The 20,001-nt window shown below is 41.4% G+C and overlaps 1 protein-coding gene across 2 annotated transcripts in view; it reads right to left on the bottom strand.

The window, feature by feature from the left end:
- Positions 1-1,620: 1,620 nt before the first annotated feature.
- PPARG (peroxisome proliferator activated receptor gamma) overlaps positions 1,621-20,001 on the bottom strand; it is a 171,704-nt gene continuing 153,323 nt past the window's right edge. For both annotated transcript variants that reach the window (XM_036737819.1, XM_036737818.1), the window contains one exon: positions 1,621-3,904. In XM_036737819.1, coding sequence (XP_036593714.1) covers positions 3,660-3,904 — 245 coding nt within the window. In that variant the 3' untranslated portion in view covers positions 1,621-3,659. The remainder of the gene's footprint in view (positions 3,905-20,001) is intronic.

Here is a 20,001-nt window from a genome sequence, read left to right on the forward strand (position 1 = left end):
GTTCACGGTTAAGAGAGGATGAGGTAGCCTTTCTGACTTGCTCCTAGTGGGGTATCAATAAGTGCTCATTGGAATTTCTCTTAAGTAAAACTATAGTCAAGGAAAGGAGATTCCCCAGAAAATGACCATTAGAAGAAACAGTAGATAATCATTTTGGTTCAGTAATTCTAATCTCTTACAGTTTCCTAATATATGTCTAGTTTTCAAAACCCTCTCATCCATCGTCTCATTCGGTTAACATAAGTACTCTTTCAATGCTGAACTCAACTTCTACCTCCCTTCCCTGCTCTCAAAAGGAAGGGATCTTTCCCTCCTCTGACTTAAGCACTTTGCACTCTACTTAAGCATAGTTTCATTTGTATTCCTGTTAGCCATGTACATGTATTTATTATCCCTAGTAGACTCTCAGTTCCCGGAGAGCAGGGAGGGCAGCTTTTTTTAATTCTTGTGCCCTTTTGGGTGCTTGGCACCATATCTGGCACATAGTAGGCGCTAATAAATGTTTGTTGAGATGAACGAATCTTGAAATAATAGAAACTTAGCACTGAACAAGACTTTAAGGGTCCCAGTTCCTGGGAAGAAAGACCTCCAACATGGTGTGGCTATGATAAAGCTCTCTTCAAAGCCAACGGATGGTGAGACTATGGGTATCCAGTGAGAGCTAAGATGACTATCCCTCAATCAACATTGAATTATTGGGCACATTCCATGTGCTCGGTGTTGAGCTATGTGCTGTGAAGGATCTAAGAAAGATGTAAGGTCCCTTTCCACCACCCAGTTGGGGGTGGAGGGAATGAGATCCACGTATAAAGATAATTATGTAAGTCAATGTGTGATTAGTGCCAATTCAGTTCAATTCAGTTCAGCATTTATTAAGTGCTTACTATGTGCAAAACACTGTGCTAAGTGCAGGGGATACAAAGATGAAAAAAAATTACAGTTCCTGCCCTCAAAGAGCTTCCAGTCTATTGGGGTTTACAACATGTATCCCCAACATGCCCATCCCCATTTCAGATAAATATAATAATACAGGATAGAGGGTAATGGGGACAGATCCAAAATGCTCAAGGGAAATTTGAGGAGGGAAAGAACACTAGTGAGGGTCACGGAAAGGGCACCAAGATGCAGGGGCTTGGATAGGCAATAGTTGCCTCCAACTGGGCCACTAAATGAATGATTTAGACAGTAAAAGCCATGAGTCCTGAAGGGAAAGAGCACACAGTGGATATGTGAAGGCAGAAGGAAGAAGACAGGTTAGGGTAAATACAGTCAAGACATCAGGATGAACTAGAGGGTTCTAGTCCCTGGAGTGGTCACAGTTAGGAGGACCTGAAAGGTCAGGTTACTTTCTTACTGTCCTCCACAGAGCTCATTCCTACTTCTGTACCTTTGTTTATTCCATTTTTTTTTAAAACTCTGCAATGCTCTCTCATATTTTTCTACCTAAATCAAAGCCATCTTGCCCCAAGTGTTCTTAATTACCTGGGATTTGTGAGCTTGTTTTAAAAAATATTTTGATAAATATATTTCATTATAATTGATTTCCTTTGTAATCATATGTATTTTATTTTATGCATTTTAAAACATTATCCTGAGAAGGGGTCCATAGGTTTCACCAAACTACCAAAGGGGTCCATGCCTCCCCCACCACTAAAAAAAAAAGGTTAAGAACCTATGTCCTAGGTCTAACTTAACTCTAATCTACTTCAATAGCCTTTTGAGACTCCAGTTCTCACTGATCCCTCCCTCTTCTGGATTCATCTTATACTTATGGCTTGTACCACTTACTTGGCCTTTAATTGCACATTACCTTATATTCTCTAGCTGTTTCAAATATGTCCCACAGGCATCTGAAATTCAACACGTCTAAAATAGAACTTACTATCATCTTTCCCTTCTAACCCACTCCCTTCTTCCTAACTGGTCTATGACTATTGAGAGTACCCCCATCCTTGCACTCACTGCAATTTGTAATCTCAGAATTTTCCCAACTCTTCTCTCTATCCTACCCTACATTTAATCAGTTTCCAAGTCTTGTTGATTTGGCCTCCTCAAACAGGTCTCATATCTGTTCCCTTGTCTTCATCCACACTATCATCTCTCTAACTGGACCCTCACTCCCCTTTACTTAAGACTCTTTCACTAGCCTACTAATTGGTCTCTCTGCCTCCAGTCTTTCCTCTTTCCAATCTATCTTTCCTATAGCCATCAAATTAATATTCCTAAGGCACAGGTCAAATCAAATCATCTCTCTGCTAGAGAAGCTTCAGTGACTCTTTGTCATCTCTAGGACAAACCACTAATTGTTCTGTTTAAAATCTAGCTCCAGCCTGTCTTTGCTTCATCTCCTTGCATGCAGGATACATTCTAGCTAAAATCATCTATTGTATATAACATTCTATTTCCTATCCCTTTGAAAAGGCTGTCCCTCTTGCCTAGAATGAATCCATTCCTTACCCCAGCCTCTTAGAATCTCTAGCATCTTTTAATATTCAGCTTAACACCCATCTCCTACCCAATGCCTTTCCCAACCTCCCCAATTGTTAGTTTTCTCTCCTTTGGAAATGACTTATATTTTGTAGTGACTTATCTGGGTCCATTTTGTTTCCCCTTGTGGAATGTAAGGTCTTTGGAACAGGGAGTTTCAGTTCTTCTCTTTGTATTCTCTGTACCTGGCACGGTACCTGGTGAATAGCTGGTGCTTAGTAAAGGCTTGTTGAATGTATGCATGAATGTTGACTTTGCCTTTTCAAGGGGACTCTAACCTTAAGGGCAGGGACTATGTCATTCAGTTGTACTACAGTGCCTAGCACAGTGTTGGGTGTATTAATAAATACTTGACAGAGAGGGAGGCAACATGGTACAGTCAAAATAGCACTGGACCCGCAGGTAAATGGGCTGAGTTCAAATCCTGCCTGTGATATACATTTCCCTATGTGACCTTGGGCAACTCACTTTTATCTGCCTCGGTGTCCTTATCCATGAAATAGGAAGGTTGAACTAGTTGTCCTCTGTGATCTCCCTTAGCTCCAGATCTAGGATCATGGAGCACATTTATAAATATATGCACAGGCTGCATATATAGGTGTATCTGGTAGTGTTGGAAACTAGGTACAGGGTCATGGGAAAAGGCTGGCTTCTTAATAAAGTCAACCATCCTGGGACAGAGCCTACTCCTGATTTCATATCCAATCCAGATTGAGGAATACAAACTCTGAGAGGGCTACAGTGGAATCCCCAGGAGTCTTTGGGAATACATGATAACCATGTTTTAGAATGGTTCCTGTAGATGGAGTCAAAGAAATTAATTTATTTTAAGATGAAGGTTTATGGGCAGTGCCATCCACAGTTAAAAAACAATGTGAAAAAAAGAGAGGCTAGAAGAAAAACAAAAACAAGACACAACCCCTGAACACCAGACTCATTCTCCAAATACTGCCAGCAATTTCATGATATAGTCACTTTTTAATATTAAAAGTAAATTGTAAATGTGTCTTTTAAAAACAATATGCATAAAATAGATCTTATTATTCTAAAGCTCTTTCCTTTTTAAAATGCTTTTTTTTTCACAGTAATTTCTTAGGCATGTCATGTTTTCCCTCAACGAAATAGTGCAATTGGAAGAAAGAACACGCTGTCAGTGGGTTAGGACTCCTGTGCTAATACAAGTCCTTGTAGATCTCTTGTAGGAGTGGGTGAAGACTCATGTCCGTCTCTTTCTTGATGACCTGCAACAGCTGCACGTGCTCTGTTACAATCTGTCTGAGGTCTGTCATTTTCTGAAGCAACTTGGCGAACAGCTGGGAAGATTCAGGGTGGTTCAGCTTGAGCTGGAGCTCCAAGGCCTGCAGCAAATTATCCTGGATGTCCTCAATGGGCTTTACGTTCAGCAAACCAGGGCGGTCTGAGGGAACAAGAATGGAAAACACATCATTATACAGATAGCAGCAGAGACAGTGAAAACATGTTCCCCCCAAGGCACCCTTGGCCAGGGAAGCAGCCTAAAATTTTCTTTTTTTTAAAAAAGTAAATTCCAATAAGAGATGTTGGAAGGAAGTGTGTGTGTGTGTGAACCAGAGAGGTCCCTTTCGGCTCCAGATTGGTGCTCCTACCTTCCCATTCATTCAGCATTTATTAAGCATATGCTGTGTACAGAGCCCTATACTGGGGAAAGATATGAATCTTAGTGAAGATACGGCACCTGCCCTCATGGACTTTACAGTCTAGGATGATACAATGAAAATACAGATGATTATAACACACAAAGTTATTTTATCATTAGAGAAGGGTAAAGCAGCATGAGCTGAACTCTCAGGAGGACAGTTCTTGCCAAATGGGAGGCTTCATGGAGAAGAGGGTACTTGAGTTGTGGTGTTTTCAACGATGGATACCAATTCAGTAGGTGAAGAAGGGGAAAGGAAGCCATTCCGGATGCAGTGAATTAAGGCAAGGAGGCTGGAGGGCATATGGGCCGTTTGGGGCGCAGAAAGTAGACCAAGGCTGGGGGTGCACAGTGTATGGAAGGAAATTATGGAAAAGAAGGTTGGAAAGGAGGGTGGTGGCAGACCACAGAAGGCCTTGAACTCTAGGCAAAGGAGAGTCCTAACTTGGGAGACAGCAGGAAGTCCTTAAAAATGTCTTTTCTCTATGACTATCCTGTCTCCGATCAGTCTTTCAACAGCCTTGTTGAACTTTAGCTGATTCATTTTCATCCACCTGGCTTCCTTACTGACACAGTTTACACTTCACAACTTCTACCTGCTTTCAATCAATAGGTATTTATTAAATGCTATGTGCCAGGTACTGTTTCAACAGACTTTTTTTTTTAAGCTGTTTCAAATCTGTTTAAAACCTTAACTTTCAAACCTGAAATTTTTTTAAAAAATCATTTTTTTCTCCAACCATTTTAAACACAATGTGCAAGTGAAGGAACACAATAATTTTTCAACGTAATTACAGGGCCATTTCCTTACAGAGCCTTAAATCTTTGGGCCTGGTTTATACACGTGTCACAGCCCCTTGATATTGCTAGCAGGAATCCCCCAAATCTTACTCTGAGGTTATAACATGCCTCTCTCTTTTCTATTATCAGCTCTGGTCCTTAGTGGAAATACTTCCCTGTTATCCCTTCCAACTCCAATTTCATTTGCAGAAAATGACAGCATTTCTGTGCTTTTGATTAAATTGCCCTGGGTAGTGCTGAAGGCTTCTCAGCAGAGTTGATCTCAGATTGGAACACTGGCTTGAAAGCTACAACTGCCCTGCTAAGCCAGCAAGCCTGAATCATTCACTATGAATAAGCCACCGACTCTAACTCAGGGGCTTTGCCAGTAGTCAGTGATGAACTAGATCGTAGCCTCTGCCTGTGGGAAGAGAAAGGGACATGAAACCCCAGGCTTTCTAGCTCTATATCTGGAAGTCAATCAATCAATCAACATTTATTAAGCACCTGCATGCCAGGCATGGTGCTAAGTCCTGGAATACAGAATCTGGAGACCTAGGTCTCCTACTTCTGTGTGACCTTGGATAGGTCATTTCCCCTTCTCCAGGCTTCAGTTATCTCCTTTGAGGAGGGGGTTGGATTAGATCATCTAGAATCTCTAGAATCACAAGGAAGCTCAGACTTAATTTCACTTTTTCGTCACAGGAGGAAGCTAGCTTTCCTAACACACCCTATTGACTTGAGTATTGGTGGTTTTGGGATTTCAGCATTTAGGCTTGGAATAATAACGATCTCAGATTCTAGGGAAGAAAGCAATGATTTAGTTCTGGCCAAGGGAGTAATGAATGCCCCTGGAAAAGCTGTCTTTTTCCCACAGTTACTTTGCACTAATGAAAACCACCAGTGATCCAGGCTGTGAGCAAACTCAGACTCTGGGCTGGTGCCTTTTGGACTTTGTGTGTGCTGATGTCTTGGTTTTCCAGCTTGTTTGTGAGAAATGGAGGCCCAAGGCTTCTCCTAGCAGACAGGTGGGGGACTTCCAGGGCATAATGTTGCATACAGTTTCAGATGTAGTCATCTGTTTGTTTTTTTTTTTTTTTGTTGTTGTTATAAGGGAAGGATTGATGGGGGGAGGGAACTGGAGAACAGAGGATTATTTCCAGAAATGACTATGATGTAAGAATCAAAAAGCATCAATAAAGTATATATGAATATAAATAAGTATTTATATCTATCTATCCATCTAACTATCTCACACACACACACACATCCATCAAGAATGGGAGACTCACTACTTCCAAGTCCACTGGCTCTACAAACACAGCAGCCTCTGAAAAGCTGGCAGCCACTTCTCCAGAGACAAGAGTGGGGGTGGGGGTGGCCTTGTGCAGCCCGCAGATGGACGGGTATCTTTAGTGGCATGCCTAGGGACCTAGTCCTCTCTTGCAGGGTATCTCATTCATTCAGATTGTGGCTGGAGAATATGAAGTCTCCCTCCCTGTGAGCTACAATAGAAGCTAGCCAAACAATAGGGTCCAAACTTGCTGGAGCTATTAAATTAATCTAATATTTAATTTTTCTGTGGAAGTTTAAAAAACAAACCAACAAACCAAGAGCCTTCTGGCTGCTCCAACTGATATCCAACTGATCGACCTTGCTGGAAACACTTGGCTTTGTTGCTCAGTAATGGAACTGGCCTCACTGGCCAAGGGGGAAGAGGATCTGTTTTGGATTTGCAAATCCCCATTTGGAGAGCTATTCTTTATGATGTGATAGAGGAAGATTGGCTGAGGGGCTGATGTTTTGTGGCCACTGATTAAATCCCTTCTCTCCAAGGACCAGTTAGCTCACTTCCAGAAACAGTCCATGGGGAGAGTATTGCATATGAGGACAGGCAGTAGAGGGCAGTGGAAAGAGCCTCAGAGCTGAAATCAGAAGCCTTGGGTTCAAATTTTGGCTCTGCCATTTACCACCTGTGAGAAATTGGGCGAATCGCTTCTAATCCCTCGTGTAGAAAACGCAGGAGCTGTACTACGTGACCTCCGTGGTCTTGGCCCACTCTAAAATCTCTGGAGCTCTTCCTGCTCCAAAATTCCGTTTCATTATTTTACATTTAATTTCCAAGCATGCTTCATAGAATAAAAAAGAAAGGAAAATTAAAAATGTAATGGGAGAGGTACATGATGGGAAAGAGGCTCATAGGGTAAATCAGGAAATCACCTGGGCTCTAAAACAATGATACGAATTGTGTGAAACTGGATAAATCTCTTAACCAATCTGGGCCTCAGTTTCCAAATCTGTAAAATGGAGGCTGCCCTAGATATCAGCTCTAAGGTCCCGTCCAGCTCTCGTGCAATATTATTCTAGGTGTACAGATCAACACAAAACATCCCCTATCCGTCTGGCCCTTGTTTATGATTTTATGCACCTATGATCTCTGACCTAAGGCAGGGAGTCCAAATCTTGGTTCTGTTATTTATTCTATTCTGATCTTGAGCATGTTATGATCTCCCTCGGACTCAGTTTTCTCGTCTGTAAAACGAGGGGGTTGGAATTGATGACCTCTAAGTTTCCTTCTAGTTCTAAATGAATGATATTTGTCGCGGCTCTTCCCTGGATACCTAGAACACCTCCATCTTGCTTCCTTAGCCTTCAGGAAGCAAAGTGATAGTCTAGTTGTCCCAGTGGGCTATAGGCACCTTTACTAATACTCTAATCAGCATCTTTATATGATAACCGACATTGGTAGAATGCCTTAAAACTGTCAGAGTGCTTTACAAAAATGATCTCATTTGAGTCTTCTAGCAACCCTGTGAGGCCGGTGCTACAGGTAATACCATACTCATTTTACAGGTGAGGGGACTGAGGCCAGAGACTTCTCCATGGCCACACAGTTAGTAAGTATCAAGGGGAGATTTCAGTGATGGTCTTCCTGACTCCAAGTCCATCCCTCTGCCCACTAAATCATGCTACCTCTTCTATTTGTATCTAGCAGCTCCCCGCTGCTCCTTTTGCTTAGTTTCTTACCATCTTTCTGTAATATTTTGCCCCAAGTGAGAACCTCTTCTAAACTCTGATGAGGATTAAAGTTGGGGTCCAGGATAGGATCAGGGTCAAGGTCCCCCTTCCCCGACATCTCCACTGGCTCCGTACTGATGCTGGGCCTCCTAGAGGGCCCCTTTGGAAGAGAACTTTGTGATTTATACACTGCGGTATTAAGTCACCAGAAGAACCTGGAGTCAATTACTGGTTTGTCATTCCCTGGGCTATAAAGGATTGGGAAAGAAGTCCTGCCTATCCCAAAGCTGGGAGCCCTGGAGCTGATTAGAGAGCAATCAATTATGGGTGAATCCAGAAGGGCTGTGATCCCATGTCCGGGTTAGTCATGGGGGAACTTAACCAAGGTGGGTCCAAATTCTCTGAATATTCTGCAAACTGCCCAAACTGCTAGTCATTTCCCAAGAACAGAGAATAGGTAGGAAGGAGGAAAGGGAAAGAAGTTCACGTATCATCTGTACCATAGGACAGATCATTCGTGGACACAGGCTTGGGGGTGCTGAGGCCCCTTAAGTTACTGTGGAGATCCTCAGGCAAGGACATGGAGGATCATACTTAAAGAATTAGCTATTCTATAAGAGAATATTAGGGGCAGGTGCAGTGGATAGAGCATCAGTCCTGGAGTCAAGAGAACCTGAGTTCAAATCTGGCCTCAGACACTTACTAGCTGTGTGACCTTGGGCAAGTCACAAAACCTTGATTGCCAGAGAGAGAAAGAGAGGGAGAGAGAGAGAGAGAGAGAGAGAGAGAGAGAGAGAGAGAGAGGGAGAGAGAGAAGAATATTAGAGAGAATATGAAGACACATGTTGGCCAGTTAAAACTGGGGGACTTAGGCAAAACAACAATCTAGGCAAATTCTATCTTTGGAATCCCTTATTCATGAATTCTTTCCTACCCATTCCCTTACTTTTAGGGAAAATTAATTTCCCATATAATTCTTAACATTTTAATTGGCCAATAGCTAATATGAGCATTTATATGAATACACCCCACTTTTCTTTGGCCTCTTCAATTTTTTTGCGATCTTCCTGTGTCCCTCCCTTATCTCTTTATTGTCCTGTTCTCTTTCAGCTCTGCTTCTCTCTCCCTTACACTCTCCTCCCTCTAAGTCCTTGTTTTTCTTTGTCTTTTTCCTCCATACCTCTTTCCATCTTAGCATCCACTTGTTGACTTTCTGCCCTTGGATGCTAATTTTGGGGGAGGGGGTAGTTAGTTTGAATTAATGAAAAGGCTAAATTAAAGAAGAGAAAATATTCAGAGACGAATAGGAGCATAGCTGTAGAGCTGGTCAGGATCCCAACAGCATCCATTCCAACTGCTTTGTTTTACAGATGAGGAAGCTGAGGTTCCAAGGTTAAGTGCCTTGCGAGGAGAGGTCACCCAGCTAGAAGGTGTCAGAGACAGGATTTGAACCCACGTCTTCCTGGCTCCAAGGACAGGACTCTATCCAATATAGGCAGTTGATTACTCTCAGGAAAAACTGCTGACAGGGAAAAGGGGAACGATGTTGTTAAAAGGTCTTGTAAGTGTTTAACCCACACACAAAAAAATTGTTTATAATTTGCACATTCATTGTCTGAAGTCAAAAGCTTCTGCCAAAGTCCTTCATTCTTAAGTAGGTTTCACATGTTAACATTTTCCTTGTTATAGTAATGGTGCTATTAATGCCCTCTCTGGTCCTGGTCCAAGTAACAGTCACTTCTATAAATAAAATACCTGATTATGTTTTGTTTGAATTATGGGGGCGGGGAGGGAGGGAGGGACAGGGCAGGAGAGCCAGGCTGAACAATTCACTATTTTTACTCTTCCACTAAGTAGCAAGTGTCCCTTATTACATCTCATACCGCTCACTTGATCACCTTCCCCCCTTCCCTAAAATATCCTGATAACCAGCCTTAATTTCCTAAGCACAAAACACACACACACACACATTTAGTAGCTAAAAGGAGGGGAAGGTGACAGGGATGGGTAGATAATTTAATTCAATAATAATAAATTAATAATTATTATAATTTAATAATAACAATTTAATTCAATCCAGCAAACAGTCATTAAATGCCTACTACGTGCAAGGTGTTGTACTAGGCCTCACAGCACTTCCCTACCCTTTCCCTATTAGGATCGAAGCCCTTTTCACTTGATAATTCCCTCCAGAGAACTGGGTCTAGTCTCTCATTTCTAGGTCCCTCTTTTTCTCTCATCTAACACAACCCCTCCCTTTTAGAGTTATTCACTGGTGACTTCTATGAGTGTTTTCAGGCCTAGCCAGGGCTTTCATTATTCCTCAGTGACAGAAGGCTGCCCGGACATCTGGGCATGTTGTGCCAGTCAGGAGGATGACCCATCTCTGCCTGGGGTCATGCAGAGTTTAAACACACATTATGAGAACACCAAATGATCAAACAGACCAGAGCACACAGCCTCCAGTGGTAAGGGGAATGATTCAGTGGTTTGGATCTGAGTGCCCTGTCTACCACATCCCACAGTCTTGAAGCTTACAGATGATTGCTTGTCTGCTCACGTAACTTCTCCCAGCCTCTCAAGTTTGCTAACATGGGCATCTTCCTCTTGCAGCAGCAGTAGACAGGGTTAAATATTTCACAGTTACAATATGTGCTAAGTTAAAATTCTGCAATACCTAAGCTCTGCCGTGGGCATCAGGACCATGGCTAGGCCCTGGCTGAAGCAAAGACAGAAATGTTATTAGGAGCAAACATCAGAGATGCTTCTAGTTTCATTGGTCTGGTGAGTCATTTCCCGCTCACCCACTGGGTAGAATATGCCTATCAATTGTGGGCAGAATGGTTGGTTATGGTGGAATGCAACCCTTACTGAGCAACAGCATAGTCTGGTCCTAGCTCTGTTGCTTGTTGGCTGGAGGAGTCACATGATCCCTCCAAAGTGTAGTGTCCTTTATTTATTAAAAGGGTCACCTGGATTATCAATCTCACCAATTTATAAGACCTACATTGTCACTGTACCAACTTCAGGCACCCATAGGAGTGGTCAGACCTTAGATCTCATCATCACCCCAAACTACTCCACTTCCATGATCTTGAGTACTGAAATTTTCCTCTGTCATCATCAGAATCTGTTCTTCCATCTCTCTGTTTCATGACACTTAGACCCCTGCGTCATTCTTCTCAAGACCTTCAGTACCTTCCTTGTTCTCCCAGTCCTTTACCCACACCCCGGGAACGCTTTTCTTGCCTTGACCCCATAGTTAACCAAGTAATGGGCCCCACTCCTCTACAGTTGATTCTGCAATGCACCCTGCTCCTCTACAATGAACTCTGTGGTGTGTCTCATTCCCCTCCAAGCACCCTGCTCCCAAATCTCTTTCAAATGCACACTTTCATCTGTCCCTTTCTGCAGGCCTCAGTCTTGGGTTACTCTCCACACCACCTGCTTTTTCTTGTTCTAAATATTGCTGGAGTTATAAAACTATACCACCACTGGGTTCTCTGGACATAGATACTGGAGGAAACCAGACATTCTATAGCGATTTTGTCAGTTTGGGGATCTGAAAAACAGCCCAAACAACAAAATCTTTATTCTGCTTCATGTAATGACCTGTACCTCCCTTGGATGGATCCTCTCATCAGTACCACTAGCAGTTAACTGATGATGTGTGAAATGGAAAAGTTGTGAATTTACTTGCCTAAACCTGTGTTGGTATTGCAGGATAGAAATTATCTTATCCAAATCCGGGTAATGTTAGAAGCAGCAGAGGAGATGGAGAGGCAGTGGGAGGAGCCTGGAGGAGGGGCTGCAGCTGTAGGAGCTGATTCTCTAACATTTGTCTTCCTATCTACCATTTACTATAAGGCTGTGGACTATTAGAAGCCTGAGCATCTTAAATTCATAGAGAAAATGAAGTAGGGATCCTTTTAAGGACATTACCCTTAAATTTTTTTCTCCCCTAAAACTAATACTGCCATAAAATGGTGCTCTCAAGGAAGAGGGTGGGAGATGCTCTTTCTATTGTCTTCACTTATATTTCATTTTTTTTTAACAGGTTGGTCATTTGCTTTTCCTATCGTCCCAGAAGCCTGGAAACTTGAGAAGAAAAAGGACAGCTCCATAGAAAAGGTAATTTAAGAACATAAAGGAGGTGTTAAGAAATGTTTGTACAACCGGGTTGAAGATACTACACCTCACTGATTCTTTCATTCATTCAACAAACATTTATTAAATAGCTACAGAGTACTAGGTACCGTTCCAGACAGTTGAAAAAGAAACATTCACTGCTCAAGAGGCTTACATTCATTGCCAGTTGGGAGTGAGAGGCATATATGTAAATAAAAATTTATAAAGTAAAAAAAAAAGTAATTTTTTTGGGGGGGAGAGAACATTAGTAACTAGAATGCATGGATCTTACACAGGAGGAGCCAAGTAAGCTTAGCTTTGAAGGAAGTTAGATATTTCAAGAAGCACAGGTGAGGGAGAGAGAATTTCAGCCATGGAGGGAAGGCAGAGATAGAGGTAAGAGATGAAATGTTATATGCTGTACTGGGAACCACAAGTTCAGCTTGCAATGTAGAATTTGTGACAAGCAGCAAGGTACAATAAGTCTGGAGAGGTAGGTTGGAGCTAGACTGTGATGGTTTTTAATAGGGAGCCATTAGAGGTTCTTGAGCCAGAGCAGTGATAGTCTCAGAGACACATTCTCTTTTTTTGGGAACCCAATTAGTAGCAAAACTGGAGAACACATGGATCATTAAAATTTTTGTTAGTAAATGTTTGTTGAATTTGAAACGTGACGACATTAAGAATAATAAAAAACATATGAAGCAAAGCTTGACATCTCACTTACTGATCCCATCACTGCAGTAGGCTTTCTCGTAATCAGTGATCAAATAGATATCTGAACTCAGGCAATAATCAAAGGGCTTTGCTTTCCTCAGCTTTTCAGCTAAATAGTCCCTTAGGAAAGGGCTATAGTGTTGAGAGACATAACTGAGCCTTTCTCTTTAAGTCTTTCTAAGACAGGATGAAAAAGAGGTAGGTCTGATTGCCAGAGTGACGTGATATATGTTCACATCTTAATGGAATTCACTAGGGTTCAATGCTTGATTGAACTTTAATTCTGAGGAAGGAGGAAAAATGAGCACATTTTACCTGTGGGCAGGCACATGGGCTTGCACTGCCTAATTGTCATGGGTGGTGACACCATATACAAAGAAATACGTAGATAGCAGAACATTCATTCCACTTGGTCCCAGTACACTGTGCAAATGTACACAGCTGCCCTACCCAGAAGGTTTAATGTTAGTGATTAAAAAAAAGTGCTGCTAGGATTGATGGAGAATAAATGAGCTGCCTCTTGGGACTTTGCCTAACCCAGCTCAAGCTTGAGTGGGTACCTGGGAAGGTCATATTACTTCCCATTTGTTACCACTGCAGTTCATTTTTCAGTTTCTTCCTGTTGTTGGGATGATGATGGGCATTTTGCCTCACAAAATAAATTGCAAAAATAAAAAAAAATGGTGAATTTCCCACCCCTATGACTTGGGAGTTTGAGAAGAGCTTTGCTGGCCTCCAAACTGTTCTGAATTCACAGAAAGGACCTTTTCTTGGTGTGGGCTCCTTCCAACTGGCAGTCTCACCTGCTTTCCTGTGCCATGCAGTATAAGCTCCAGCACTCAAGGGAGCAGTGTGTCCAATATCATGGCTCAGGGCTTGTCAGCTTTGCTAAAGTAGAAGGAAAAAACACAACCACTTCGCTTCCATCTTTGGGCACATTTTGAGAAGACTTGTTGGCCTAGCTGGGGCAAGGATATGATGCCAGTCATAAGGGTGCTAGAGTGCTGGACACCCCCCCCCCCACAACCCCCGACACCTCCATCAATGGGGTTGTGTGTGGGAGGGGTGAGAGGAGGAAGTGGAAGGGAAGCTTGGGTGAAAAGCTTCTAACTCCTATCAATACTTCTGGGCTATTAAGAGTCTTGCTACTCTGGGTCTGTTAACTTGAAGAGTTTAGACAGTCAAGGAAGGATCACAATTGTCATCAACAATATCCTTTTATCATCAACAATATGTAACACAGGCTAGAAATGTCTATGTATGTGAGGCCATAGGAACATGTGATTAAGGGCTGTAATGGACCTCGGAGGACATCTAATCCAGCTTTCTATTTTACATGTGAAGAAACTGAGGCCCTGAGAGTAAGTGGCAGAGTTGGAATTCAAACTCAAGTCATCCAACTGCAGAGTCAATGCTCTTTTCACTATCCTATACTTCCCAAAATGGTGGTGGGTTTACCAAGGAGGATAAAGGAACAAAGTAAACAATTTGCCATTTGTGCCCTCCAGTATTCTGTACATAGAATATTGCTTAATAAATGCCCCCCCCTTCCCTCATTCAGTCATTTATTTACTCCTTTGGTCAACACCAATCATTTATTAAGTGACTACTATGTATGTGCCAGGAACTGTCCTAGGTGCTAGGACAGTTCCAGCCATGCTCAAGGAATTTCCATTAGAAGGAGGAGGGCACACATTGAAAAGAGTACTAGATTAGGGATCTGGAGCAGTGAGTTCTATTCTAGACTCCATCAATATGGGACTTTGAACAAATGACTGGAATTCTTTGCATTTGTTTTCTCATCTTTATAATGAGATGATAATCCCCGCACTGCCTACTGCAAGGAATAGCTATGAGTACCAAATAAGATGAAGTCATATTTTGTCATGGTCCATGTAGCTGTTTGGTACAGGGGCTAGAAAGCCAGACTTGGACTTGAGTTTAAATCCTGCTTTTGGGACACTGATTAGCTGTGTGACTCCGGGAAAGCCACTTAATCTCTCTCTGTCTCCATTTCTTCGGCTGTAAAAGTTGGGGCTGGGGGGAATAATAACACATACCTCCCAGGGTTATTGTGAAGATCAATGAGATAACTCTTCAGCCCTTTGAAAACCTCAAAAAAACTGTATAAATGCTAGCTATCATTGTCATCAAAATCTAACAAATATGAAGATACTTTTTAAAAAAGTACCAAGTACTTTAAAAAGCACAAGACTATTTTAAAAAGCTATTTATTATTACTGTTTATTACTGTAACACATGCTTCACTTGGTTTTCTCATAGAGGCTTCAGACACTGTTACTGTATATTTAAGAGCCAAATGGAATGTTGCAGAAAGAGCAGTTTGGATTTACAGTTGTATTTGTCATTCTATTAGGTGCTTTTTCTTGTTGAGTTCTTCCCTCTGTGTGAGTCTGATTTTGACTATGAGGATCTATGAAACAAACTATGGAGAGCACTGAAAGAAAGGGGAGAATAAATTACTCTCTTGTTAGAACTTTATTAACTGTTATTTTATGGTAACATATGAGGAAAACTTTGTAAAGAGTTAAGTCTGGGGAGAGACTGTTAAGAGCCATGGCTTGAGAGAATCTGGAGAAGAGCGAAAGAAAGAGGATGGAGAGATGCCTTATTTCTTAATGGAACTCTTTTCATCTTTATCTTGTGAAGAGACTTTATTTGTTATCTTGAAGGAACTAAATGGTGTGGGACTGTGTTCTCAGAAGTGAAGTCATTTGCCATTACAGTGAGGGTTTGAGGTGACTGTGGTTGTGATGATAATTATCAACGTCTTTCTTTTGTTATTGATTTCATCGTTACATAAATGCTAGATATTATCGTTAATAACTATTCTCAGCAATTTATATTCAGTAATATTTTAAAAATCTTAGGTGATTAAGGGATTTAATGTGAATGTATACACACAGATATATGAATAAGTATTATTGGGAAAGGTTTGCCAGTTTATTAAATAAATTATGAAATATTTACATGTTGTCTCCCCCATTAGAATGTATGCTTTCTGAGAGCAAGGACTGTGGATTTTTTTAACCTTTCTTTGTATCCCTGGCTCTTAACATAGCACCTGGAATGCAGTAAGCATTTAATAAATGCTTGTTGACTGAAAGATGTGGTGATATTTCATTAATTAATGAGGAACTATACAAACATATCCCTAGATTGCCCTAGAGCTTGGGATGATGGGTTAAAATATAGGAAGGAACCAAGTTCCAGGCTTAGGTTAGACATGACCTACAAGAGATTATAGTTGACCCTAGACCCTTTAAACCCAGCTACTTTATTAAGTAGCTGTCACTTGGATGACTTTTTTTTTTTCTTTAGCCCAAATTTTGCACAAAATGGAATGCAGGAACAAATCTTGGGAGGAACTGAGTCATCTTTTTCAAACCTGGTTTTGGAAGAACTGACTGACGATGTGTAGATGCTCTAGGGTAGCAAACCCAACCCCCTAATCTGAGGGTGTCATCAGTTCTTAGAGCACAGAATGTTGAATAACAATGATCTGAGTGTTAAGTCACTATTTCCGCCCACCCTACTCCCCACCGCCACCACCAGCTAAATACCGAGTAGGTCAAATCAGATACCTAACATCCAAAAAACCCCCAACCTGCCATTCATTTCCTCAATGGGCCTCCCCATTTTTGTACCTCACCTAGACCAGGAACACATATACCTCAACCAGAATGAGGTCAGTTGGATCCCTGCCAACATTTTTTCTTTCTGAAATCCCTGAGGCAGGGGAAACTGAAGAGGATAAGACTGTCAGCTGATAAGGCTGAGCTGAAGGAAAAGTTGGGAAGTCTGATGGGAAGACAGGCATTTTTGCAGGCATGGATTCCCTCCCCCACCCCACGTCCCCTTCTGCAAACTAAAAGATGGTATAATGAACCTGATGTCCTGCTGGAACCAACTGTGGTTTGGGCCATCCAGCTCACTAGCCAGAGTCTGATCTACCCAAATGTATGAAAATGGAAACATTCCTCCAAGTATTTGTGCCATATGGAAAGCCTTGTATACTTAGAAACATCTGTGTAACTGGCAGTATCCTTCAGGGTTCATCTGGACAGTTGCAACTGAGTAGAAAAGAAATTATATGTGCTTATCTGTCATTGTGTTTGTGTTTTATTTTCTTTGGTAAGACTTGTGATTTCACTGGTCTAAGGACCTCCCAGTGAGGAAATTCCCTTGGCCAATGCAGCAGAATGATGCTTCTTTTGCAACTTAGTCTTAGAGCAGGTGTTAACTTTGAGTTCATGAATTTGTTCTTCTTACATGTCTGTATTTAACTGTGACTACCTGGCCTTTATAATTCAATGTATTTCACTTTATGCATTTAAGAACACTGTTCTGAGAACTTCACAGACTTCACTGGACTTTGCAAGGAGTCCACGACACAAGCAAGGTTAAAAACTCCTGGATCAGAGAGTTGTCTTGGAGTACTGAAAGGTTAAAGAACTTGCCTGGTAGCAATGGCAGACCTTCTTGATTCCAAAGCCATTTTTTTAGTCACTTTCCCAGGTTGCCTCTCTCCTTCACTGGGTTTTAAAAGTCAAATCACTCAGCCACTTATTTCAAATGATGGGAGCTAATTGAAAATCAAGACTTTTGCAACTTTTGTGCAATCTTGTAATTGTCAATCTACTATGGCACACTGCCTCAGTATTAACTCCTGCACCCAGCTAATAACAATTGCTGGTATTTATACAGCACTTCAAAGTTTGTAAAGTGCTTTACATATCTTAAATGACAGTGAAAATCTGGTTGAGAGTAGGCCTGGAAAACATCACCACCACCACCATCACCAAAAAAAAAAAAAAGACAGTAGATCTGGGCAATCTGGCCTGGCACTCTGGAGGACCCTGGGGCTTTTATGGCTATTTGGAGGAAATAGGTTCATTGGAAACTAGATTCTGGTTATTTGGTTTCCTTTAGGGTCTAAAAAACTCTTCAAGGCCTGTCCTGGAATAAACAAAAATCTTTGGCTTAGTCTTGAGATCAACAGGTTTTTGTTGACTGGGAATGATCATGGCATCATGTTGAGTACTTCTTCAAAGTCTAACTAGTCCCTAGAATTAAACAAAGAATAGAGTTGCATTCCTGCTGGGGGCTGAGAAACCTAAGGTCCAATTTCACAGCTTATTCACCATGACCTATTTCTTCTATGTTTATTTCATGCCAAGAGAAGCAATATTTGCTTAGAGTAGAATCTTCCTAGATGTACTTAGAACTCAGGAGGCAGAACTCTTGCAAAGCCATCAGGAAATCCAGATTTGGGCCCCACTGGTTAAGTCGAAAGCATTGGTATTGGGGTTAAAATGGCTGAATGAATTCCAGATTTTGACACCGGTGGTACAGTGAATGGAGTGGCAGGCCTGGAGTCAGGAAGACCTGAGTTCAAATCCAGCCTCAGACACTTACTTCCTGAGTGACTCTGAGCAAGTTCACGTAACCTCCCTCAACCTCAGTTTCCTCATCTCTAAAATGGGAATAAATGACAACCCCTCATCCCAGGGTCATTGTGAGGAACAAAAGAAATATTTGTAAAGTATTTTGCATACCTTAAAGCGCTCTATAAATACCATCATTAACCCTGAGACTCAGGCACCTCAAGTATAAAATAGAAATAGTAAATATTTGTATTATCTAACTTACAAGGTAGTTTTGGTGAGAAAAGTGATTTAGTAACCCTTAGCAGTGCCACTTTGTAGCTTGTTCTCATGTTAGAATAATCATAAGGTTTTCTTTTGTGTGTTAAGATAAAAGTCACATTTTAGAATCTAGATGGTTGCCAGCCCTGGACCTACTCTCATAGATGAAAAACTAAAGCTTGAAGGCTAAAGTCAATTCTCCTGTAACAGACTTCAGTGCTATTTATCTAAAATCATTTGCAGGGCTAATTCTAGGCTAATTAATGAATTTCAAAAGGAGCTATAAATCACTTTTAAAAACAGACTTGCTGATGAGAAATGCAGCAGGGTACATCCACAACCCTTTTATTGATGACTCCACTTTTGGAACCACAGATGCATGATTACTCATTCTCGTCACGCATCCAATCATATAAAATAACACTGCCCAAGTTCATGAAGCTCAGAATCAGAGCTGCGGCAGCTCTGGTCATCCTCCCACCCTTCCCCCACTGAATTAGGAACCAGAAAGCTTTGATTGGCTCACATCCCAGCTCTTCACTTTCCCTAAATATCAGACAACGTGCCTTATAAAATTGATTGTTTTTGTCAAAAGGCAATACTTTCTCACTATGAACTATAATAAATTGGGTTCAGATTCTTCTTTACTGAATTAATTAAAATTCTTGGGGGCTAAAGATTGCTTTAATTTAAATTTGAACAAAGCCCTCTGAAAGGAACTGAGTGTATTTGAAGTGGTTTCAGGGAGACCAATAAAACATGCTGATATCCTCCAGTATATATTTTTGGTAAATGAAACCCAATGCCAGAAAGTTACTTTTAAATTAATTTCAACCTGACAGAGTAACTTTAATGGGATTTGTGCCTCCAAAAGTAAACCGTTGGATTCTAATAAAGTCACTATGGGATGCCAATAGGCTGTAAGGGGTTATGTACTGTTCTGATACATTGTACCCTGGATTCCAGAGGAATTTGGCCAGGACAAGGACAGGAAAGAATGGTACTTGATGGTAACCCCAGTACAAGGCTTCTTTCCAGAGGATCTGCAAGGCTTTAACACACATTGTCCATGCTGTAGAGACAGTCCCAGGTGCAGGTTACACCTAGGAAAAGTCATTCAAACCTCAACACATGGAAAAAGAAGTCATTAGCTCAAGCAATTAGGCCTCATGCCTCATCAGTAAGCTATGTCTTTCATTTCTACCATTTGATTCACTTGGCTCCCAGGGTACTGATGCCCTTAAACAGAGGGAAGCTTGTAGTTAGCCTACAGAAAACTCACCTAAAACCTTCAATTTACTAAGCAGTAAATTTACCCTTAAAAACATTTTCTTTAAAGAAAAGTGGGAGGTAACTATGCATATTTGTTATAAGGGTTTTGATTTTCTTTCTTTTTCAATGGGAGGAGCTGGGAGGGAGAGAAGGTGCCTCTTCATTGATTGGAAAATTTTTTTAAAAAAAAGAAACATGGGAGTTACTGCCAACCTTCCCCTTCCCTCATCCTGACGACCTGGCTTCTAGTCCGTT

This window comes from Trichosurus vulpecula, chromosome 9 (genome assembly GCF_011100635.1).
Source record: "Trichosurus vulpecula isolate mTriVul1 chromosome 9, mTriVul1.pri, whole genome shotgun sequence".
In the NCBI taxonomy this organism is placed as follows: domain Eukaryota; kingdom Metazoa; phylum Chordata; class Mammalia; order Diprotodontia; family Phalangeridae; genus Trichosurus; species Trichosurus vulpecula.